At 26.2% G+C, this 26,445-nt stretch overlaps 1 protein-coding gene across 3 annotated transcripts in view; it reads right to left on the bottom strand.

The window, feature by feature from the left end:
* Positions 1 to 4,434: 4,434 nt before the first annotated feature.
* Positions 4,435 to 26,445, bottom strand: part of LOC129619248 (serine-rich adhesin for platelets) — a 154,602-nt gene continuing 132,591 nt past the window's right edge. For all 3 annotated transcript variants that reach the window (XM_055534404.1, XM_055534402.1, XM_055534403.1), the window contains exon 5: positions 4,435 to 7,611. In XM_055534404.1, the coding sequence (XP_055390379.1) occupies positions 4,605 to 7,611 (3,007 nt within the window). In that variant the 3' untranslated portion in view covers positions 4,435 to 4,604. The remainder of the gene's footprint in view (positions 7,612 to 26,445) is intronic.

Raw genomic sequence — 26,445 nt, forward strand, 5'->3', positions numbered from 1 at the left:
AAAAACCATTTATCAGAATAATGTTACAGATTTCAATTTTCTATATAAATTTTGGTGTAGTTAAAAGTGTTAAATAACGCTTAAAGTGTTCGGCTTAACAGTGTTCAGATATGGCAAAATTTGACATACATACTTCAAAAAAAAAAAAATTTTTTTTTTTAATTTTTCTAATTTTGTTGTGCTCTTTTTGTTTTATTTTGTAATTAATTTGATTCAACACTTAATATCTAGTATATCTTGTACTTTGTTACAATACAAATAAAATTAAGTTAAGTAAAATTCAAAAAAAAAAAAAAAAAAAGAAATAAAAATATTTTTTACAAGAACAAAAAAATAAGAAAAAAAATATAATTACAATTTATAAATTTATAAAAAAAAAATATAAAATAACAGACAATAATGTAAATATTAAATATATAAAATAAAATATATAAGTATGTAAGATATAGGGGATAATTTTCTTAATTTCTACATAATGGTAATGCTATAAAATTTTTTTTATGTTTTTTAAAAAATTTCTTTTATAAATTTCGCTAAATTTGGTATATCAAGACTTTGAAGAAATTTTTTTCATGTCTTGTGTATGGAGAATATTGAGCCAATCATCCTTGAGAATGAGCCAATCACCCTTGACTCATTAATAATATACGAGTACTTTAACTGTTTTGAAATTATAAATAAGATTTTACATGAATTTTGACATTTACCTCTTGGTTAAATGAAAGATAGAAAGCATACTTCTGTCGTGTCATTGCACAGCATAAAATTTTTAACCACTTTCTTTTCTTTTGACAAGAAATGTTAACTATTAAACAAAAGAACAAAAAAAAAATAGAATGAATCGAAATAAAAAATTAAAAATTGATGTAAAATGTTAAGCTGTCTGTCTGTTAAGGCTTCATTTGCTCCACTAGGCTTTGCCCTTAATAAAAAGCACTTGTATTTTAAAAAAAAAAAAGTTAACATTGTGCATTTGTACAGTAGTATTCCGTAGTTCTGACAAAACATATTACATAAAATTTATGTATGTTTTAATTCATGACTGACAAATGTACTATTTGTAGTCGGGTGTAGTCAAACTACAATATTTGTCAAATTTTTATTTACAAAACAAAAAAAAAATTTTTATTCGCAGCACATGGTGATTAATTTTATTTTATAAGATTTACCAAGTTTTACATTCGTTCTTAATCTAATTTAAAAAAAAAATAAGAAATTTTAAACTATAAAAATAAAAAATTTATTGCATTATCAGAATGTAAAAAAAAAATGAAGAAGAATAAACAACTGGTAGACTTTTTATTTTTGTGTTATTAAAAGACAAAAACAGGCTTAATTGTTCGTTTGCTGTAAAAGTGACAAAAAATCAAAAAATACAATTTCTGAGAAATAATCACTTAAAATATGCTTATTTCTATCTTAAAAATTGTGCAAAGTGAGAAAGCTATAATAGTCCCTAAAAGTTTGAAACACGCTCTTTTGAGTTATGTCACTATTGCAGCAAACGAGCGTTATTATTACAATAAACAAGAAAAAAAATATTAAATATTAACAATGAATTAATGAAAAAATTTATTACCTATATTATTTAACAAAAAGAAAAACTGAGACAGAAAATTCATTTTGAAGAAAATTAAGAATTTTTTTTCTATTTTTTAATATTTTTTTTTTAATATTTTCACATTCATGCATAAATTTTAGTTTTTTTGTTTTTGATATCTTTTAATATATTTATAGTTTGTATAGTTTTGTGTACATAATAATAATAATGATATAAAATTATAAAAAAAAAAAAACATATAGATTTTAAATAATTATTATTAATTTATGCAGTACAATTAATATTATTAATTAACTATTAATTTAATATAATTTATAATTTTATAATTAATATTTACAATTTTACCAAATTTATTTTAAAAATTTTTCCATTATTTTTTTTTTTTTTGAATTTAAGATTATTTTGTAACATTGATATTGTAGTAGAAAAAAAGAAATGTAAGGAGGAAAAATAATTACAATTTAATATTTTTTTCGAATATCATTTAAAAATCTTAAATAATTTATTATAATAATAATATATTGCAAATAAATTTTTGTTTTTTTTTTTTAATTTTCAATTATATTTTATAATAATTACATAAATACGTATAAGTTTTAATTTATTTTATAAATTATGCATTACAACATGTAATTTTTCTATAAAGCTGAATGTTAAATATTTTAAATTTTATATAAAAATTATATTTATTTGCAAGTACATACATACAAACATACATATACATTTCAAATATAAAAGTTAAATAGAATTGAAAAATATATTTATTAATTTATATTAAATTTGATTTGACGATTAAATTTTAAAAATTTTTTTTTATTATAGTATTTATTGAGTCAAAAAAAAACATTATTCTTGTTTTAGACGAATATTTTTTATTTTTAATAATAATAATAATTAGTCTGTGAAAAAAATGAATTTTAATATTAATTTTGTATAATTAATTTTAATAGAATTTGAGCATTATTTAAATTTTATATTAGTATTTGAGTATAAATTTTAGTGTATATATCTAGTATTTGAGATAAATTACTACTAATAATTCACTACTAATATATTTTGGCTGTTGTAATAGTTAGTTAATTTGTTCGAAAAAAAAAAAAAAAATTTAATTAATTTTGATTTAATTTGTTGTTAAAATAATTATATTTAAAATCAATATATTTTTCAAATTCAATAATAAAATGTTATTATTAAAGTATGTATTAGTAATTGAGTAGGAATTGTATAATAATATTAATTTTATTCAACAAATATTTTGACTCAAATTTTAATTTAAATAACTAGTGAAAATTTCCAAAATTTTTATATAACAGTTAAAATTTTATAATATTTATCTTTCTTCATTATTGTAATTTAAGAAAATTTCTTATTTTGAGCCATTGTTTTTTTCTTTTTCTCTAAATTTTAATTATTTCTTAAGTATTATAAATATTTTTTTTTTATTTATCATAATTTTTGTTTTATGGCTAAATTAATACTTTTTTAGTAAATGAAAATTTCTGGAAAAATTTAATGTTTTATAATTCCATATACACATTACTCGGGAATTACTCGGTAGTATGTATATAATGTGATTAAATAATGGCATAAATTGTTAGTTAATAGAAATTTGGAAGTGTAATCTAGAACTATACATGCAAGGTCCTGTAACATATTTATTTTACATTTTAAACATGAAGTTTACATAAAAATTTTTTAAACATTGTTAAATTGTAACATTTAAAACAAATAATTTTGTAGTCACATTAGCTAGTTTGTGTTTAATTAGAATTGAAAATTAAAATAGAGATTTTTAATCAGAAATAATTTTATACGGACACTTTCAACATAACATAGTTTAAATAATAAAGTAATAAAATAATAGTTTAAAGTATAATTAAGTTGCAAAGGATTATAACACATTTTATAAACATATAAATCGAGTGTGATCGAAAAATTCGTTTATATATTGAGTATGTCAAAAATGTATGGCAATAAATAAAACTTATTTTGAATTAATAATTTAATTTTATTATTTAAAATAGATTTGTGGAAATTGTACGTGGTCGTTTGTTTGTTGATTTGCAAATATAAATTAAATAGTAAAAAAAGGAGTAGTGTACATATGACATTTTAATTATTGTTATACAAAAGTGAGGTAATCTGGATACACCAAACATAATTATGTTATGGCAAATATTTGGCAAAAAATTTTTCATAATAAATTCTTAAATTTTTAATGAAAATCAATTTAAAAAAAAATATTTAATATAATTTTTCAAGTATTTTAAACGATTTTTTTAATTAACATGGTTGACATAATAAAATATATTGAATTTTAAAAATTTATACCACTACATAGCAATTTTTTAAGCAGTAGTTATACGTGATAGATAATTTTGGGATCATACTAATATGTCATTCAAATACGAAGGAAATTGTGAGTATAACAGTTATGTATAACAGTTATAAATTAATTCAGTTGTAAAATATTTAAATGTTAAAAATTATTTTCCAGAAATTTTATAAATTAATTTTTAAACATTATTTTCAATATTTTTAAGAATAGAGACATAAATTTTTTTTAAAGTTTATAATAATATGACAAATATTTGCTATATGTTTATTTTGACATTTATTTTGACATTTAAACAGTATCAATATTTGTATTTGTTTCTTTTTTTTTTCGTATTTATCATAATTTTATTTCTCTAGAATAACTTAAATTTTTTGTTTTATATTATAATAAGTATTTGCGTTGTTTGTTTTGTTATAAATAAGTTATACAATTATAAAAACACATGATATACATATATACACATACATTAATAATTAAAAAGTTGTAATGAGTTTTTATTTTTTATACTTAATATTTAATTTATAATATTTGGCTCATTGTTATTTTTTTTCCAATAATATTTATACTTTATTTTTACATTTTATTGAAATTTTTTTTTTGTTTCCAAGTTTTAAAATCAAAAATATTACAGATGAGAAACAAAAATTAAATACAAAAAAAAAAATTAAATAAAAAAATTTAATAAAATAAAAAAAATTTTTCTATTTATCTTTTACTATTTTTCCATTGTCTTGCAGCATTTAAAACTTTATAGACATTCTGAGAAGAAGGAACTTCATGATATAAATTATCAGTTGGACTCCTTGAATTTGCACGATATCGACTTGTTGTTGTTGTTGTTGCGGTTGCTGCTGGCAATGATTGTTGTGAATATAATCCATCACTGGTATTAATATTATAATTTATATTTTTATTATAATTAATATTGTATTTTTCATCATTTCTTTGTCGTAAATTATCTGCAACAATATGTTGTGTATTCGATGCAGCTGTTCTATATTGATCTTGTATGTATGGTTCAGTATTACTAGTAAATTGTTCTGAATTTCGAGATGGTGATCTTGACCAAAATCTAATTAACATTGGGCGTTCGCCGTTTTGATCGATTTCCCAACCAGAAGGTAACCACCAGAATGGTTTTTGTGTATCTGGTGACGTTGTTGTTGTTACTATTGATGATAATGACGAGGTAGTCTCTGATGGTGTTTGTGTTGTTGAATGTTGTTGCTGATGTTGGAAAAATCTACGATGAAATATTAATTTTTCTGGATCAAATCTACCATTTTGTGGTTGATAATATGATGTTGCAATATGATAAGGTGTTGATTCCTGATGTGATTCATTTGGAAAACGAACTAAAGTATGAGAACGTAATGGATTTTGAGTTGACGTTGGTGGTTGATCTTCGGGAAAACGAATTTTTGATGCTTGTGCTCGTCTTTTATTTTCCTCAACAATCATATTAATAATACGTAATTGTTCATTAATATCAGCTTGTGTATCTCTTTTAGGTTGAACTGTTGGTTTAGGTGTTGGTATTCCTGTCATTAAATCAATATTTGATTTTGTGTTTTCTGAAGGAGAAATGTATTGAGTCGATTTAATATCTGAATTGCTTTGTGGTGCAGGAGAAGAACCTAAATGATGATAAACGAAACGGTTGTTGCTTTCAATACTTTCCATTAAAGGTTCACGATCTTCATGCCATTCAATTGGTTGTGAAGCGCTAATACTAACTGTAGATTGAGGAATGCCATGGTATTTATGATGAAGTCTATGGCGATCGACGTGTACTATTTTATGTTCTAGCTTTTCAACATTTTTTTCTGTTGTTTTATTGAGTTTTTTAATTCCCTCTGTGGTTGTAGTTAAAGAAATAGAAGACTCCGTCGATGATTTCTCAATATTATTGTAAATTTTCAAAGGTGAAGAAGATGAATCAACAATTTCACTTGATAAATCGTCGTACATTGGAGGATTGGTGGTCATTTCGTCTTGACCCAAAGATATTTCTGAAGAAATGTCTGTAGATGTATTTTCTTCAAGTGATTTATCTAGAACTAAAGATTCTTCAGAAAGTTTTTCAATTAAATTTTTTTCTTTTTCCATTTGCTCCGTAATTACTTCCACATATTCATTATGATTTTTGTTATTATTATTTAAAGTTGTTGTCTGATCGTACTCATAATCGGATGTTGTAGTGGAATTCAAATCATTTGTATTTTGTGAAACAGAAGACATTTCATTTTCATCAGAACTTAATATAGCAACCATAGTGGAGGAATCAGTGGATGAAACAGTTGTAACAAATACGTTATCATTTTGATTAGAGTTTGGAAACTCTGATAAATCAAGTGGAATTTCGGTGTTTTTGTTGTTACGATTGGTGGTATGGTCGATATATTTTGCGTTTTCTGTAAAGTTAGTTGTTGTAGTATCGATGGTGATTGATGTTGTTGTTGATTCACGTTTAGATTCTGTTTGATGGTTTTCGTTAAATTCTGTGGTATCGGTATTCGTACTAGAATTGTTTGATTCGGATACTGTTTCTGTACTTCCAGTAGATGTTGTTGAAATTGTTGTTGATTCTTTGCGTCCAAAAATTGTTGAGTACTGTTGTTGTAAAATCGATTCAGTATCGTTTTCATCTTTTCCTTCAGTATCTGTTTCAGATGTACCAATTTCAGCTGAGGTTGATTCTGATTGATTTTCTTTGTTTGTTGCATCACTTGTAGTTGTTGTTGATAGTTTAATAGTGGATGAAGAAGTTTCTTGGTCACGAAAGGGCCGCAATTTAATTTTTTCGCTATTTTCCTCATGATTTATTTCCATAATGTATTCGTTAGAATCATTTTTAATACCTGGAGATGATGATAGATTTGAATTTTTATTATTATTTTGATTTTCATCTTTGGCTATCGAAAATTTATCCAATGAAAAATTTATTTTCAATGGTTCTGAATCTTTTTCAGTAACACGAAACGTATTTGGATTATTATTGATTAATGGTGGCGATTGTTGTTTATTATATGTTTGTAACATATCTAAATCATAATTAATTGTGTCGCCATTTGTATAATCATAATCGTAATCATCATAGCTACTATCTTCTGGTTTCATCGAAACTGGTAATAAATTTGACAATTGATCAATTAATAATTGATCACGATTTATACTTATTGTGGGAATGCATTTTGAATTATCTACCCTATAACCGGGTGGACATTGTATTTGTGGTTGTGGTACCGGTAAATTATGACTATTTTTATTATTAATATTAGTTGGCAAGACAAATATTGATTTTGGCATTATTTTACGATGTCGTTCTGAATTAGCTGGAGGTGGTAACATAATCCATGCCTCCCATGCTAAATGTTCTGGTGTATTTTCAATTGGTTTCGATGTAACTGGTAAACAATTAATCGTCGTTATTCTTAGCATAAAAATTAAAAATGTCATTAATAGTATTTGTAAAATTATTTTATGATAATTTATATTTGTATTATAAGAACAATGATAATTATTATTATTGTTATGATTATAATGATGTTTTTGTAGAAATTTCCTTAAAAATCTATTATTTAAATAATTTTTTATAAATAACATTTTGTTGAATATTTTATTTGTATTTTTTTTATTAATAAAATTTGTTGATTTTTCTAAATTATGCAATCGTTTTTCCAGTTCGTTGTCCATGTCGTTTATGTGTTCTCTAAAATAAAAGAAGAAAAACAAAAAATTTAATTAATTAATGGTATTCAATTTTTGTAATTGTAAGTAAAAATTATTAAATAAAGATTTCGAAAGGATATGAATACATATAAAATAAGGAAAATGAAGATTAAATTTAGAAATATCAATTCGGTTTCTTAAATTTTTTAACAAATAAGCATTTCAACATTTAATTCGCATCTGACGATCAATTAATTTACATAGATGTTTATCTATATCTACAAATCTAATTTCAACCTGGCCTATTCAACAATAAAAATATTACATACATAATTTAGTGAATATGTCATGTTGACGTTAAATTGTCATTTAAAAATTACTTATGTCATTATGTACTTACATTTCCCTAATAATAGTAAATTACAAAAATTAATTATAGGTTTTTTTAAAACTTAATTTGTAAATTATCACAGGTGGCGTATATATAAATGTTAAAAATTAATAATAATAATTATTATGTTTAATTAAAATTAAATAAAAATGGCACACAAAATATAATGGCACTTTAAATTTATTTTAAAAATTAAAAATTCTTGATTGAATTTTTAAATAGTTTAAATTTTGTAAATTGTTCAATAAATATTTATTTTCGTTCACATTTATAAATGAAATAAAATTTATAATTAAATTTATTAAATTCAAGTTCTTGAACATGTTAACACTTAAGTTCTGTGTGATATATTTAAATTTATTTCAAATATTTTAAAATAATTTTTAATTATAAAATTATTCTTTATTATTGTTGGTTAATTGTCACTTCTTTTCTACTCATATAAAATTTTTTATTTCTAAGATTATCAAGTTTGTTTCAATTTTATCTCTTTCAATATTTTTTAGATCTTTTCAATTTGTTTATCGTTTTAATACTAATTACTGAGCATATGAAACAGTTATGTTTTATAAAGAAAACTCAAGAAAATAAAATTGAAAACGCAAAATACAAAAGACAAAAAGAGAAAAAAAAATTGTAATAAAAACGCATTTTGGAATTCCCATAGGTCACTTAAAATATTGTGAACTTAGGTATATTGTTGTAGTGCAAAGTGATATAAAAGAAAAATAAAAATCTAAAAACAAAATAATCATTATTTTAAAATTATTTCATTATTACCTGAATTTTTATAAGAAAATGAAAATATAATAAAAAAAAATTTTATTTTTTTTTGTTCTAAATTTATTAAAGGTGTAAAATTGCATTTGCCAATAAAAATCGAAAAATTTATTTGTAAGTATACCTAAATGCATAAATTTTGTATGTAATTACATTACATGAGTGTGCGTGCGTGCTTGTGTATATGAAAATGCGGTATTAACACCTGTGATCGTTCAACTCTAATAACATTTTTTTTCTTAATCGGTTTTATTTTGTTAATTTTTTTTTTTACCATGCCAAAAATTACTCATCATTGAGTGAAATTTTTTTCTATCCCTTTTACTCTTTAACAAAATGTAGGTAATAGTTAAATTTTTGTTGTACATACAAAGAATGTATTAAAACTTAAAAAGGCTTAGATAATTGAATATGCATGTGAATTTGAACAGTATAGATACTGTAAATTAGGTAACAAAGGGTAATTGCATATGAGTGACCCGCGATACACACTTCAATGTCAATTTTTGTAAATTCGCATTTTATATATTTTAGCATATACATACATATATACACAATTTCCGATATATATAGACTTAAATACGATACATTGTTAATATGTATGTACATGTAATATGTACAATCTTAAATAACATTTGTTGTATCATAACGTAAATTAATTTATGTTGTTAGTCAAAACGATACCATATGTATGTATGGTGAGATTCTTGTGCGCCTTGCGTACGTACATTGTGTAAATTTTTAATATTGAATGTAATATTAAAAAAATTGGAAATAATTTCCGTGTTAACGGCATACATATAGATGAAATTGAAAGGAATAATTCCAAAAAAATTAATGTCAATCAACTTTCCTAAATATTAATTTTAATAACACGGAGCTGCATATTTTCACTCATTTCTCTTCTTTTAAAATTTCTCACCAAATAAAATTGAAATTATCTCTGTTTTGGACACGAATGTTTTTTTTTTTTTGAGAGAGAATTCGCATCATTTGGGATTGTTTTAATCGTTTTGTAATTTTTTTACCACATTCATTTGCGACTTGCGTTATTGTTCTACTTTCGAACATATTTCAACGTAATAAAGGAATTTTAATTTTCTTGGGGAAAATTTAAAAAATTTTTTTTTGTTGTATTAATTAATTTACTTAATTATTTGATAAAATATATTGCTGTGTGTTTACAATTATTATGCCAATTAAATATAAAAAAATTGATGTTTTTAATAAAAAACTTAGCAAATAAATTTGAAATAACTTTTAATTAGCATTGAATTGATATTTTAATTTTACCATTAATTTTTTTTAATTTTTTTTACATATTTTTTTCACTTGTTTACTGTTGTTGTTAATGAAACTTTTTATGTTATTTTCATTTTAACGAAATAAATTATTGCTTTTCATTTGAAATTTTAATGAAGACTATATGGTTAAATAAGGATTTCATTTGCCAATGATCACACAATGTTCATTTAATGAATGTATTCAAAATCACGTAAATAAAACCAACAATACAAAAATGTGAAAGGAAAAAATTGAATATACAAAAAAGAGATATCCTTTTTTTTATACATTATTGGACGGTATATGAATGGTTCAATGCAAACAAGTTGGAAAATCTTTTCAAGTTTCATATATACACTTTGTTTATTAAAATGCCTACATACATAATAGATATAAGTATAAAAACAACAAGTGAAACTAAAGTTCGATTTTTATTTTTAATTTTTTATGAAGTGAATATTACTGAAGCTTATTTATATACATACAGTGAAGTGTTTATATGGACCAGCTGAATTTCGGATGCATTATCCAATGGTTTAAGTAGCGAACATGAATTCTTATATATTTTCCCAGAGACTTTGTAATTGAAGTACTCAAGTGAAATTTATTCTTGCCAGTGATAATTTATTATAACAATCATGGCGGAACGAAGTCTCTTCCACTTCTCCCTAAAATTCACTGGAATTATTCTCGTCGTGAAAGCTTTAATTTCTTAGTAACTCAATTGTTTTCTTCCGAATTTCAAAATTAAATTGAATATTTAATTTTAAAGTATGGTTCGATTTAGGGTATTGTTACACAATAATGATGTTCCAAATTTATAGATTTTACTATTTTTGCATGCTAAACTGCATTATAGCAATTCACAACATACACATACATATGGAGTCACACACAAATATACATTTATAGTATCAATATAATCGATATATATAATTTTATACTTATAATCCGCATTTTTAAAAAGAAATTCAAATCACGAACTCTTTGACTTTTATTTTCGCCCTTTTTACTATTTTCATGTCATATCGTATACGAGTACACAAACATATGCAAAGTGTATAACTTTTAACTGTAACATTTCTGTGTGCTTTATTAAAAAATATTTATTCTATATAAGTAACTAGATGTCGAATCGAAAAGTAAACATTTTAAACTTTTTATGAAATTTAACTTTTGAATGGTTAAGTTAAAAGTTTTTATAATAGAGAAGAAAATATCGCGACCTGACTTACACGTACCTGAACCGTAAATATCTATAAATATTTTTTCTGTTTTAACATATTGTACTCATGGTATAATCGACACACAAATATACATATATTGCAATGCAACAATAATGCATAAAATAATATTTATAACAAGTTTGGAAGCATAAAATAATAAAAACAAGAGAACATTAAAAAATAACAAAAAAAAGGATAATAATATAAAGGATAATATTAAAAAGTATTTTTTCATTTGAATTGAAAATAAAAAATAAAATGAAAAAAATATTTTATCTTATGTTTAAAGTTGCTCTTTATTTATTAATAGCAAAGTGTATACCTATTATGTACCTATGTGCAGATCCAAAGGATTAACATATTTTCACGTGTTTACATTTCGGAAGAGTTTCTTTTTACGATGAGATTTTGCTCTTTTTTTCCGTCGAGGATTTTATTGTATGAATTGCATGAAATGTAAATTAAAGAGAAATTTTACCGCTTTACTATAGAAAAGTTGAACAAAATTTTTCAAATAATCGAAAATGGCACGTTTCAGTATCCCGACATATTATTTAATTTTATTTAAGGGATGACCATATTGTTATACAATTATAGAATTCTTTATATTTCACATATTATCCTTTCTTTATAAAATTTTTATCGAGTTAATTGGTTATATTATGGAACTTGAAAAATATCGAAAATTTCGGTCTTCAAAATGTACTAGCATGATTTACAGACAGTTCAGGTTTGAATAGTTGTTGAATTGTCTGGTATAATGCAGTATTATTGCTCCATGTTACCAGATTTGTACCGTTCAAGGAAATGTATTTATACTGTTATACTGTAACTGTTATACTTTTATACTGTAACTGTTATACAGTTATACGAAAACTGTTATAGGGTTATACGGAAACTGTTATACTGTTATACGACAACTGTTATACTGTAACTGTTATACAGTTATACGAAAACTGTTATACGGTTATACAAAAACTGTTAAACTGTTATACTGCATCAAATGTTATTGTAATGTAAGTAATGGCATGTCATTGTTCTCGTTCGTCTCAACTCCTAATAAAATATTTATTAGGAGTTGAGCGACCGGTAAAAATTTTTAAGTAAATTTTCTTGCATACACAATTTTTAGTGCAATTTCTACATACCTTGTGCAGTATTTTTCACGATTTAACATGTTTTTTTAAAGGATATTTGTTTCAAAATGAGTTGAATTACATTTTTTGTTTTTATATTGTTTTTATCTAAACAAACTTCGTATATAAATATTTTGTTTTAAAAATATCATGTCTTAGAATGGATTTTATTATATTATAGTGATAGTAACGGGGGCAAAATATTTTTGTTTTGGCAATTGAAATATTATAAAAAATATAGTTGAAAAACTTTAACATTATGGCATCAAATATAAAGTTTATAAATTTATGTTTGATAAGCTTTTACGATATGTTTATAAATTAAAGTTTATTAAAGTTTATCTTTCATCCATACAATTCTCCTTATTATATTGCAGCAATATAAAAGCAAATTTACTATTATAGGTATAAAATACATTAATAAAGAACACACAATTATACCCATCTGATATGATAAATTATATTGTGGGTGTGTAGGGAAGATTTTCAGGTACGTACATGTACTTAGTAAAATTTGCTATTATAAATATTTGCATTAAGTAAATATACAAAATAAAGTTGCAGTTCTGTTCTTGTATATTTACAATATGAGGTCAATGTACTTTTGATTGTACTTATGTATTTTCGTAAAATTGAAAATTTATGTAAATATTGGAGCTGATTTATTTTAGGTGTAGGAATCTAATGTACAATTTCTTAAAAATTCTTTTTTTTAGAATCTTAAAAATTCTTTTTTGGTGGCACTACATCATCTTCCGAAATAATGTAGAATAATCAAAATAGCGATTCGCAAACATGCCAGACAGAGAACTCTTTCATTAATGTAAAATTTGACATTCATGAAGAGAAGATAGCATGCTAAACGCCTTAAATAAGAGATAAATAAAAGGCTCTTGCCTCAAATTAATATTAAATTTTTCAGCAATGCGTATCAAACCACATTTATATTTCACCATTATGAATGTAGTAATTCCGAAATAGAGAAAACATGATTGCAAAAGAGATTATTAGTTCATATTATTCAACATGGCGCGATTATATGCAGGGGAAGTGAACCAGCTAAAAAATATTCAATAAAACAAAAGAAGGATAAAATAACTTTTTATTTGGCTTTGTTTTTCTTTGTTTATAATTCCAAAAACCGCTAAAAAATATTTTTCATTCATTGAAATGTTTAGCAAAAAAAGAATAGAAAAAATGTTGCAAAATTTTAGAAAAACATTTTGTTTTTGTTACAGAATATCCTTGATCCTTTATACTCAGCATGCAAGCAAGTAAAAGTCATTATATATAAATAGTGGATAATATTAACGAATAATAAACTATCATTTTTTATTACATAATGTAGATTAACTTTAAATAATCATGCTTTTTTTTACATAAAAAACTAAAATTATAATTAGCATTTGTCTAATGATATGTTATTAAAGTATAACGAAAGTTAAAGCTTTATTAGTAGTAGTAAGAGGGGGGGGGCTCCACCCGTACATCCGCGCAAAGCCCATGCACTAGTAGGCCAACAGAAAAAGGTCCATCGGCAACCCCCAGAAAACACCCAACAACCCCCATGCAGTTCGACACACAAGACCCCCTATCCAAACCAGCCAAAATCCCTGGCGAAGCCCAAAAGCCGAGCAAGAGGCACCCCGGAAATATCCCCCAGGCCATCGTAAAAATAAGCCCCCAAGACACGCCTTCTCTTCCACATCAGAAACGGACAGGCACAGAGGACATGCTCTACATCCTCCACCTCCGCCACATCCCGACACCCTCGACATACGTCCGTCAGAGCAATCCCAATTTTCCCCAGAAGGCAATGCCTCGTCAGGACCCCAACCAGTGTGCTGAGATCAGCCCTACTATATCTCAACAGCATCCTCGTCCTTCTTTCGTCCCTGATAGGCCACATTGCCTTGGTCACCCTACACGTGTGAGCCTCCGCCCACAAGACTCCGCTCCTTCTCCTACACTCACTATCTATAACGGCAAGATAACGTCGTCTACCACGTCAGCATCCCCGCCAGCCCCAGCCCTCGCAAGACGATCTGCTATCTCATTACCTCGTATCCCGCTATGACCGGGAACCCAGCACACAGTCACCCTGCACATAGCACAAAGTGCCCTAAGTGCCCCCCTGCATCGACTCACCAAAGACGACCCAACCGAATAGGACGCGAGGGCCCTAATCGCCGCCCTACTATCCACAAAAATTGCCAGCTCGCACCCCGCCACCGGTTTTGTTGCAGCCAATTCCGCAACAATCCATGGTCTTAGTATCCAATCCCGTACCATCCATGGTCTTAGAACCATCCGTGTAGATGGATAACCCCTCCACACTCCAATCCTCTCTTTGTGGAATCTCTACCCTATAATTAACTCTCCAGTCGATGTATGGCACCACAAAATCAGACCTAACGTCCATAGGCCTCATTCCATATTCCCCCACAATTCTACTGTGTGTGTATTCCCTGTTTTTAAGTGTGCCCATTGCTTGTAATCACAAGGCACTCCTCGCAGCCGCCGCTTTTACCTGCTCAACCAGCGGATCTAGGTCAAGAATAACCTCCAAACCCAAAGTGCATTATTGCATTCAGTACTTCCGGGTATTTACCCGAGACCAGGATTGCCACATCATCCGCATAGGCAGTAACTCTACATCCACTATCCCTCATGAGCCTAAGATAACCCTCCATAACCAGGACCCACAGATATGGCGATAGAATCCCCGCCCCCCCCCTGAGGAATGCCTCACCGACAGCATCCTCATCTTACTTGGGCCCCACTCGGCCACAACCACCCTAGTAGTAAGCATTTTCTCTATCCATCTGATTATGCCCTCCCCTACTCCTACATTTTCGAGAGCCCCACGATAGTCTCAACTTTAACATTATTGAAAGCACCCTCAACATCCAAGAAAACAGCCAATGTATACTCCTTGTACTGCAGAGACACCTCCACCTGCGTGACCACCGCGTGCAGCGCCGTCTCCACAGATCTCCCTCCTTTGTAGGCATGCTGGTCATTTGACAGACCCGACTTCCTTTCCTCATTCCTTATAAATTTTTCCACTAACCTCTCCATGGTCCTCAGCACAAAAGACGACAGGCTGATTGGCCGAAAATCCCTCGCGCTGACATGACCACTCCTACCAGGCTTCGGCACAAAAACCGTCCTTACATCTCTCCATTCTCTAGGAACATACCCCATATACAGGCAGCTACGAAAAATTACCACCAACCAATCAATGATCACTCTCGGGGCCCTCCGTAGCATAATAGGCCACACCCTATCCGTTCCCGGAGACTTGTAGGGGCCAAAAGATTTAATAGCCCACTGTATCCTCTCCCCCGTAAAAATTTCTTTACCTAAAACTCGTACAGTCTCCGTTCCTCTCCTCGGAACCCCCTTGGCTTTTGCTCTTCCTTTTTCCTCGCGAATTGATTCCGGAAAATGAGCCTCCACCAGCTCCCCCAACGTTCCTATACTAGAGCCAGCTCAAGTACCATCTTCTCTTTTAACAAAACCAGGTACCAGGGGCTCCCCCAATAAAGCTTTATGAAATGTCACATCAAAATTCCATGAACGTATAACTTTAATGTACATTATATAAAGAAACTAATTAAGAAGAGTTTTGTTACAAAAATTTATTCTGGTAGATGGCATTATATGAAACATACATATATGACAAATTATTGATGTATACCATGCCGGTAATACGAAAGAATACCATATTATTATACATATATACACAGGTATTTTTCAAGTGCGATTCAACAAATTTGATAGAAATGTAAAGAAAATAATTTTGACAGATGCAAATATGTCATTTCTAGCGTCACGTTCTGTCATATACATATATTTCTTTTTCGTTATAATTATAAAATATACTTGCAATTTATTTATCTTGTGTATAACAGAATTCTCATAGTATATAAATATATTTAAAAAAAAATTCCAATTTATTTGGTAGAAATTCAATATGTTATACAATTTTTAAAGAAGTATAACTAATAAATCTACCCACAGGTTATTATTAAATTAATTAAATATTAAATTTTTTTTATAAATTTCTTTAAAACAATCATATCTACCGAAATAAGTAATAAAGCTACGTGTACAATTTCAAATTTCTCTTTAAAGACCAAAAATTTTTTGTTTCATATACGTTTCATATAAAATTTAATGATAAAATATTTAATGATTTTCATATTCAATTAACTGTTACTCGTATAATTAACACTTGCTATATATATATATGATTTATCAAATTGTCATTACGAAGATGTAAAATGTAATTATCTGTACTTATACATATAGAAGAGTGTATAATATATGTGAGTATATTCAAAAAAATCTTAATTAAATCCTTAACGCCCTATGGAGTAATAATTTACACCAATACGTTCCTTTGCACCTTATATGTACATGCATAATTATATGGAAGAGAAGGACATTTTAATTAAATTCGTAATTTATATTATATCTTTACTTTGATCTACCGGTGTAATGTAATTTATCCGAAGTATGAATTCTAAAAAAGGCATAGGTATATTTTATTAGAAATAGTAATAATTCTATATGTACGTGTATATAATAATAATAAAGTAACACCGTAAAAGGAGCTAATCCTTATAATTACTTATTCTTCTTATGTACCTATATATATAAGTATATGAATAAAATACAATTAACGTGTTCTTCTATTGCTTAATAAACTGTCTTAGAATAATAAATTAATGATTTCAATCCTTCGTTCTCACATAAAATAAAAAGAAATAAATTTGCCTTAAAAACGAGAGCACTCTACATAAGGTGCATAAAAACTCTACACATACTTACAAACTCTATACAAAGGACGTTCTTAAATAACAATGTAGAATTCCTAAATTAAAATCTCTTCTTTTGTATATAGATAAAAATATTAAGGATAATAACAATCCTTAATTTTTTGCTATTTTTTTTTGTTTGCAAGTGAGTAAATCTGAAAATCATTAACGAAAAGCTGTACTGAAAAAAAAAAAATTAATTTATTTTTGTTACAAAAGGCTTACGGATTAGAAAGAGGATGTTTCTATATATTAGGAAATTAGAAATGTTATTAAGAAATAAAAAAAGTCGTTTTCAGTTGGTCATTTAGCTTCTTTTCTGTTTTTCTAAATTAATTTTTCATTGAAATAAGAATTTTGTTTTGGATTTTATTGCATTGTTTTGTATTTTATAGGCTTTAATTTATTTATTATGTTAATTCTTTTTTAAAGAATCACTTAATATGTGTACAGCAAATCATGGCGGTATAGCAAATCAACATTCAATACATATAATGTGTGAATATGTTGAAGTTTTCTGAAAATTAAATTATTTTTGAATTAACACGATTTACGAGTAAATATCATTTTAAAATCCCATAATTGCCTCAAATCTTTTAAGATTTGTAATTAAAAATTTTCAGTGCCAATTATGAATTAAATGTTTTTTTTTTATAATTTCACCTAAAAAAAAATTAAAATCGTATTTATTTTTAATAAACTTTTACCAGCAGAAAATGTTGAAAACCATAAAATGCATATAGAATAAATGTTAAGTTAATTAATTTGTCGCACGTATAATTATCACAATTTTGTTGAAATTATTCAAACCAATCAACACTAAATCCAATGTATTAAAATAATAATTTATAAAAATTAATTTTTAATGGGTAATGGTAAATCATTTTAATGAGGTATTAAAATGTCTAATCTCTTATCAATATTTCATATTGTTCATGTACAAACATAATTAATTTTCTATATTTTTTTGCCCATATTGTTGCAATAAACAGGATAATAAGTTATTAAATATAAAAATATTTTTTTGAAATTTTTGCTATGGTATGTACAAATTAAGTTAATAACCGAAAAAAACTGTTTGCTCTAGCCAAAAAAAAAAAAATGAAATAAGTTAAAATTTTATTGAATTTTAGTCTAATAATGATTGTGTTCAAAAACAAGTCCATTCTGTTATATATGGGAGAAAGATGCAAATTGAACGCTGTTTATATGAAAATTCTGTTATACGAATTGGAAATTCTGTTATAAAAGTTAAAAATTCAATTTTTAGGTTAGAAATTGTGTTATACAGTTTTTAAATTCTGTTATATAGGTTGGAAATTCTGTTATACGTGCTGAAATTTCTTTTATACAGATTGATACAAGCCAAAAATTTTGTTTTCATGTTAGAAATTGTGTTATACATATCAGAAGTTCTGTTATACAAGCTGTTATACTTGAAAATGAAACGCTATTTAACATAAAAATTTTGTTTTATGGGAAAAAAACTATCACCAAAGTTTAAGTTTGAAGGATTTGATACTTATTTCGCATATATAAAAATTTTATGATATTTTTTAGAAAAAATGTGCGTGATCGATCCTCTTAATAACTACTTTATAAATGATGGTGTAGCTTGGAGTGTTATAGATTTGAAATGTTATATTGTATTCCATATGCAAACAAGCTCTTGAAAATTTATTAAAATTTTGTTTTAAACCTAATTTTTTGTGAATTCCATTCAATTAACGTAAATATATAAATATAACAACGCATATTATGTATACATACTTATGGGCATACATAAATGGTTAAATGACATTTTTTAAAATATAATCACTTAAAATTCCATTTAAATTAAAATGTACAACAAATTATGATTATATAATATAATTGGAATTTTTTTTATAAATACACATATTTTGTTTGTTGGTGGTCATTGAAATCTCGTATTAAGCAGTTTATATCCCATTATAATTGATTTTAATTGATTGTTTTGAGTGACTTTTATAATATAAATATTTTCATTTATAGAATATTGTGTATGCATAACATCAGTAATATTGATGAATATTAATTCAGTGATTAAGAATGAAAGAAAAATAACACAATGAAATGTACATATTGTGGTTATTGGGTGATCTTCCTTACAATTAATAATTAATTGTTGAGATTATATAAAGATTATGACAAGAAGTTCAGTTTCTAAAATTTTAAAATTCGTGAAAAAAAAATTTACTTTCTTTTGGTTTCTCAATATCGTTTAATTTCTTAAGAGATTTTGAAAAAAATATAGTATGAAAGGTGATGGTTTATTGAGATTGAATATAGAATGCATTGACTTTGCAAGAAAATTGAATTATTAACCTACACGCTTTTAAATTTTTAATTATTGGTGTCGCTGCAGTAAATTAGAGTTACAAGTGTTGAAATATTTCATAAACGATTCCGACACAAAAATTAATTGGATTTTAATAATGTGGAGAAGTCTAATTTATTGTTTAAATCAAAATCGGCCATAAGTTCTGAAACACACTGTTTATTTGATATATCGCCACTAATAGTAAATATACGCGTTCAATTAAACTGGAAAAAATCATACATATACGTACATACATATAAATGATGTAAATGTATGAGAAAATATTTTATGTTCTTAATAAATTGAAACTTTAAATTTTAACACAATTCAAAAAAAAAAAATAAAAGGAATGACATTAAAATCTAACAATTAATTTTAATTAAATTGTGACGATTCCTTTTAAAAATATTTTGCTTTTCACTGTCATAATGAATATAAAAAAATTTAATTTTGCGCGGCTTTAGTCTTTGATTAATTTTGGAAAAAAACTTTTTTATAATTGATTTTTTTCTCAGTTTTCAAATGATTTATGTAAAGAAAAACATTTCTAATTATAATTGCTTATACATAATATGTTAATTAATTGATCATCACGAGAAATTAAAATGAACACAAGAATTTTTATTCACTGTACACTGTAAATGTATATATGTATGTATGATGAGATTAAAATTATTATGAGATTAAATAGAAGATAAATTATATGAGCTTGTCAATATCTTCATGAGCTTGTCAATAAAATTAAAAGTACGCTGCGCTATAAGGAGTTACAGGAGGATACTTTCATAGATATTTCCAGTTTTAGGATCATTGAGCAAGCGATGATGTCTAGGGGCATCTGCTCCTCAATTATTGGTTGGACCACTGGCATGCTGGAGAAGAATTGATATTGGTACTGACTCCTTGATAATCGCGGCCACTAGGGGCAGGGTGGGGTTCCATCCCCACTTTTGTGGCTTCTGGATCAGCTACTTTTGAAATTGGAGTGATCGAGATTCGGTCGTGATGGTCTGGGGCAAGTTCGAGACTACAGTGTCGGAACACAGTCAACTGTCTCTGGCTGTAGTCGAGTACAAGAGCGCGGATTTAAATATGAATCAGGAAAAAATAAAGTGTGTACTTTTCACCAGCGGTATGAGAGGTGCGTGACCTTCCACTCACCGAAATCGGGCAATGCTCCTGTCCTGATGGCTGGGGACTTCAAATTTTTTGGAGTGATGTTGGATAGGCGTCTAACGTGGAATCCACATGTCAAGTACGTGAAAACCAGGGCTATTAAGGCCCCCTTTGCCTGCAAGTTCTTATTCGGGAGGAGCTGGGGCCTGAGTCGCGAACTATGAGGCCAATGGTAACGTATGCTGCCTTTGTCTGGGCGCCGCCGGTGCCCTGAGGACTTCACCGACGGTAGCGCTTGAAAGGGTGCTGGGACTTGTTCCCTTGCATCTACATGTTGGTGGCGGCGGCCAGGACTGCAAGACTGAGACTTTCAGAATATATAGGACGTGGCTCCACGGGAAACAACTCCATCCTAGAGGAAGTTGGATTGGATGGGGAGCTCCTGAAGGCGTCGGACTTCCTAATCAAAATGATTAAATGCGAGAGGAAATTTCGAGTGATAATAGCTGAAAGTTCCCCTCGCATATTAATGGAAATGTTCCATTTTAATAGTTTTCGACGGCCAGGCTGCTTTGGCGGCTCTGAAATTATCAACTCGAAGCTTGTCTGGAGTTGCTTCAACAATCTGGAAAAACTGAGTGTGAATAACAAACTCACTCTTATGCGGGCTTCTGGTCATACAGGAATACCTGGCAATGAAGAGGTCAATTATCTGGCGAAGTTGGGGGCACATGCCTCCTTCATTGGACTTTATTATATCTAGTGAAACTTAACTACAATTAAATAGTGTGTAATGTACAATTAAGTTATTACACTTCACACTACTTAATTGCAGTGAAGTGTCACTAGATATAATATAATATATTACTAATTAACGCTTATAATATAACATTTAATTTTAATTTATTATTTACCAAAAATTTTAATACTAAATAATATAGTAAATTAATACAAAATTGTTAATATGTACAAAATATTGTTCTACTGAAATGAAAATTTCCAAAAACCCAATACGTATATTTCCAATTTTTTTGTTAAATTTTCTATTACAATAAATAAAGAAAATATTGTTACAATTTTTAAATGAGACCTCAACCATGTAAAAGTGATAACTAAATACATACTTTATATAACATTTTTTTAATTTCTTTTCCTTTCACTAATAATAACTTTTAAATGTAATGGGATTTTGTAATATCTACACAGTCTACTTATATAGCTAGAAAGTGTTATATGCATTTAACATTGTTATAAATATTTGATTTTTTCTTATTAACAAACTTGTAACATTTTTAATAGATTTGAATTTTATTGTTTTTTTAAAGTTTAGAGCTATTAAACTTAAGACAACGAAAATAAATTAAATGTTTAATTTTCCATGAAAGCTGACAACAATCAACAGTCAGTAAAACTAGTAGTCGTACGCGAGAATAAGTTGTAATAGAATTTATTTTTAAAATGCCAAAAGAACAAGCAAAAATAAAAAATTTTAAGTTGTGTATATACATATGTTTGTAAATTGCGTATATTATGTATGCGTATAAATAAGTGGCTGCAGACTGCCTTGACTGAATTTAGATTCGAACACCAAAAAAATCCGCTAATAACTTTTTTGTTTTTAATTCTTTTTAAAATGTTCAAAAATGCGATCATCCAATACAGTTTTTTTATAGGTCTTCTACATACGTATATAACGTATTGTCCATTGTTCAACATATATTTTTGATGTAATAAGAAAATTATTTAGTATACTGAACAAGGCACATTTTATAGATGACAAGAAGAACAAGCTAAATTATTTGTTAATGCATATAAGATGATCTTATTTATTTTTGGCTGTCTACATTAATATTAATTTTTTAATAAATCATAATAAAAATAATAAAAAAAAAATAAATTTTGAACTTTTAAATTTAGTAAATTTTATTTTATTAAATTATTTAAATTGCATTTGTTAAAATGTTGAACGAAATGAGATAACATACATATAGTAATTTTACTGCAATCATACATTCGCGGCAGTATGTGTAAATGCACATAAAATACACTAAATCGATTTCGGAAACTTGAGTAGAATGCGTTTTAATTCACAAATAATAAGTCTACCCTATATTCGCAGAAGTAAAGATATTTTCGATAAAATTAAATAAATAATAAAATATAAAATTAAAAATTAAAATATAAAATTAAAAAGATAAAAATTAAATAAATAACTTCAAATATTTGTACTCAATCCACAAGTAAACAACACAAAATATTAAATAAACTTCTTTGAATTAAAAATTTAATAGATTTAAATTTGGCATTATTATTATTTTAAATAAATTGTCAAAGTTCCTGACAGCTCTATATTAAGTAATACCGCCTTTATATTCGAATTCAGCTTAGGTACATGAACTACTGAATTCAAGTTAAATGAATTTTAACAAACTGAATTTTAAAATCTTACTGCATTACGGAAATCATATATATTATATGATGGAATTTAATGCTATCAATTAACAATAATTTTGAAAATAAATTTTAATACATCAAAATATTATTGGCAACTCTTTTTGCTGATGATTCACTTACGTATTACATTCTCTTTATCAAATAAAACAATATATAATTAAAATTAATATTATCTGAATAGTATAGAAATATTCAAACTTAAATACCCTTAAAACTTAAAACTATTAAAAATTATAAATTCATTTGATTATTATAGATAATTTTGTAGATGGCGGGCGGCATATTACATCTTAAAATTCAAACATGTAAATACAAATGTACATACACATACTTGTGCGTGTCTTGTGCTACGGAGTATAAAATGAAAACTAGGGCGAGGATATTTTTATGATTCTTTTTTTTTTGTGGTGGAACGAAAGATATGTTTTGTATTTAAATTTTAAATGTGCCGTAAGTATGTTAAAATTTTTAATATGAAATTTTCGAATATACTTAAAACTTAGCTATGTATATGTCTAATAAAAATTATTTTACAATATTAAAAGAAAATTAATGAATTTGTGTGGTGGCGCTAGAAAATGAATAAAATTTTTTTTTATTAATAGCTGCGTTTAAGGTATGCTATCCATATAAATTTTTGTAGGTTTATAAAAGTTCTCATTCTTTATTTGAATGGCTCTTGATAAAAAAAGAAAAAAAGTTTTATATATAAAAATTAAAATTAAAGTAAAATGTTCATAACCTTTTTAAAGTTATAAATTAGCTTTGCTCATTTTGTGTCTACTTAATAAAGAAATTCAATAAATTGAAGAAATTTGAAAAAAAAAAAATCTGCTATCATTAATGGAGTTAAGTGTCAAAGTTTTTTTTCAGCCATGATCACATGAACTCGAAGATGCTTATATGTTAGATAATATAATATCTACGTACATATGCAAATGTATTAAGAACAGCTGCAAGAGGGATTTTGTTATACAGTATTTTGTTATACATACGTGAAGTTTTAATTTTGCAGGTTGCAATATGTTCCTATAATCAATATTCAACATATGATGTGCTATCTGTGCTATCTACATATTATGTTATATGTGTTAATATTAATAAATTTTGTGAAATTTTGACATAAAAAGGTTATGTAAGTAAAGTGCTTATATTTTCGAGTCAACGCAATTAATTAAAATATCACGATTAACCGATTTTCTAGCTTTGTATTGCTTAGTAAAGGCAATCGTATACAAATTAAAATTGTATTCCATTGATTTATCAAAAAATTTTAGTATGAAACAAAGAAAAAAACGACTTACTTCAATTTTAAAAAAGAAAACTAATTTTCAATGAAATATTATCGAATCGAAACAAAGTTTAAAATTCTAATATTAGTGTAGCTAGTTTGTAATTCAATTGAGAAAATAAATCGATAATAATAGTTTTAAAAAATAATCGAACAAAATTTTCTCCAATGTAGTAAATATATGTTGCGAAATTTTTTTTTGCTTGCGATATAATCGATTATAATAATATCGATTGCTATCATTTTTGAAAAATTTAAAAAAATCGATTATAAATACTATTAAAATTTTATTTAATGATAGCAAGTTTAAGTTAGAAACTTTATAAATGCAATATAGGTAGTAGCCATCAATAAAATTAAAAATTAAAATGTATTTGTAAATAAAATAATTACTTACTTAATTATTAATTGATTTGCTAATCTATTTTCTAGAGAATAAGAATAAATTCTTTAAAATATTCCCAAAAAGCTACTCGCTTAATTTTTTTATTTTCTTTATTTTAGAATTTTTTTAAATTTTTTCCAAAAATATTTTTGAATATTTTAGAAGCATATTTTTTGGAGACAGTCTGTCTACTAAATACGTTATAAAATCAAAAGAATCATCCCGTTATAACCTTTACTGGCCTATTTTATAATACTTATACTTACATACGTATGTATATGTCAAGCTGATAATGAAAATCAAAATATGCATACAAAGCGTTGAAATTATAAATTATTGGTTAAAATAACTAATTGTAATTATCAAAATATGATTCATTGACTTTCTTATCACAATTTAATTATTATTTATTTTAATACACACACATGCACTTAGTAAAGTATTGTAGTAAATTAAATATTCTATTAAGTTGCGCGTTATCGACTCTTGTCAGTCAGAGATGAAATTAAAGTCAAATGTAATAATTTTATTTAGTATACATAAATGTTTGTAGATGAACAATTTCTACGTTGTTGTTTCGATAATTTCAAATTTACGATTTAAATATTTCATTTGCAATTCTAAGTACTAAATAAAATGATATTTAAATTAAAAATATATATGTATGTATATAGTATGTTATTATTTAATAATTTTTAATTTATTATAATTCAAAACAAATGTTCTTTTTTATGTTTCACTTAATAAAATGATAAGAGAATTGCTATTATTTGAAATTGTTACTAATTAGCTTCTTATTATTCGTTCATTGGGCTATATTATTGTAAAATAATATTTTGACAGCTTTTAAAATTAGGTTAGAAGATTAAATTTAGCATATAAGAGAAAAATTTTACAAATTTAAATTTTAGTTACTGTTGATTCCTTTATTCATATGTTGCTAAATAATAAGAAACAAGGGAATTCGTATGCTTTACGATCAAATCGCAAACAATAAAATATCATTTCCTAAGAGCAGCACTTTATTCGAGTTGGTGTGAACAAACCTACATATTATGTTTATGGAAATACAAAAGTAATCACATTTTAAATATTGTTTTAACAGATTGTGTTCAAATGCCCGCAATTTACGGAAATTTTTGGTCATATTTTCCATTAATTCAATTGTATTAATTTAAAAAGAAAAACAAAATCCGATACTAACAACACCATTCTATTTTTTAATTATCAAAAATAAAATATGTATTCGTTGTTCTTGCTTTATGCTAAACAATGTACACACATTTGAATTTATAAGTGTCATTGCTGGGACTTACATAATAAGTATATTAAAAAAATAAATAACAACCTAATGAATCTTTGTTTAGCTTATAGTCCGCTTGGCACGCGCAATTCTTTCGTTTTAATTTATTTGCATTCAGGTTATAAAATAAATATTAATGTTATGAAAATAAGAAAAAGAAAAATACGAAAAAAAAATTTTTAATTTATTTCACGAAATTTAGATTCTTTTTTTAAGCTCATTGCTTTAGATTAGAAGTAAAAAATTTCTATTCAATTTATATAAGAACAAACCCTTAATGATTTATTTTTATTTTTAGAATTTCACGGATTAATTTGTGATTTCTGCAAAATATAAGATGT

This window comes from Condylostylus longicornis, unplaced genomic scaffold, assembly GCF_029603195.1.
Source record: "Condylostylus longicornis isolate FDR11 unplaced genomic scaffold, ASM2960319v2 ptg000011l, whole genome shotgun sequence".
In the NCBI taxonomy this organism is placed as follows: domain Eukaryota; kingdom Metazoa; phylum Arthropoda; class Insecta; order Diptera; family Dolichopodidae; genus Condylostylus; species Condylostylus longicornis.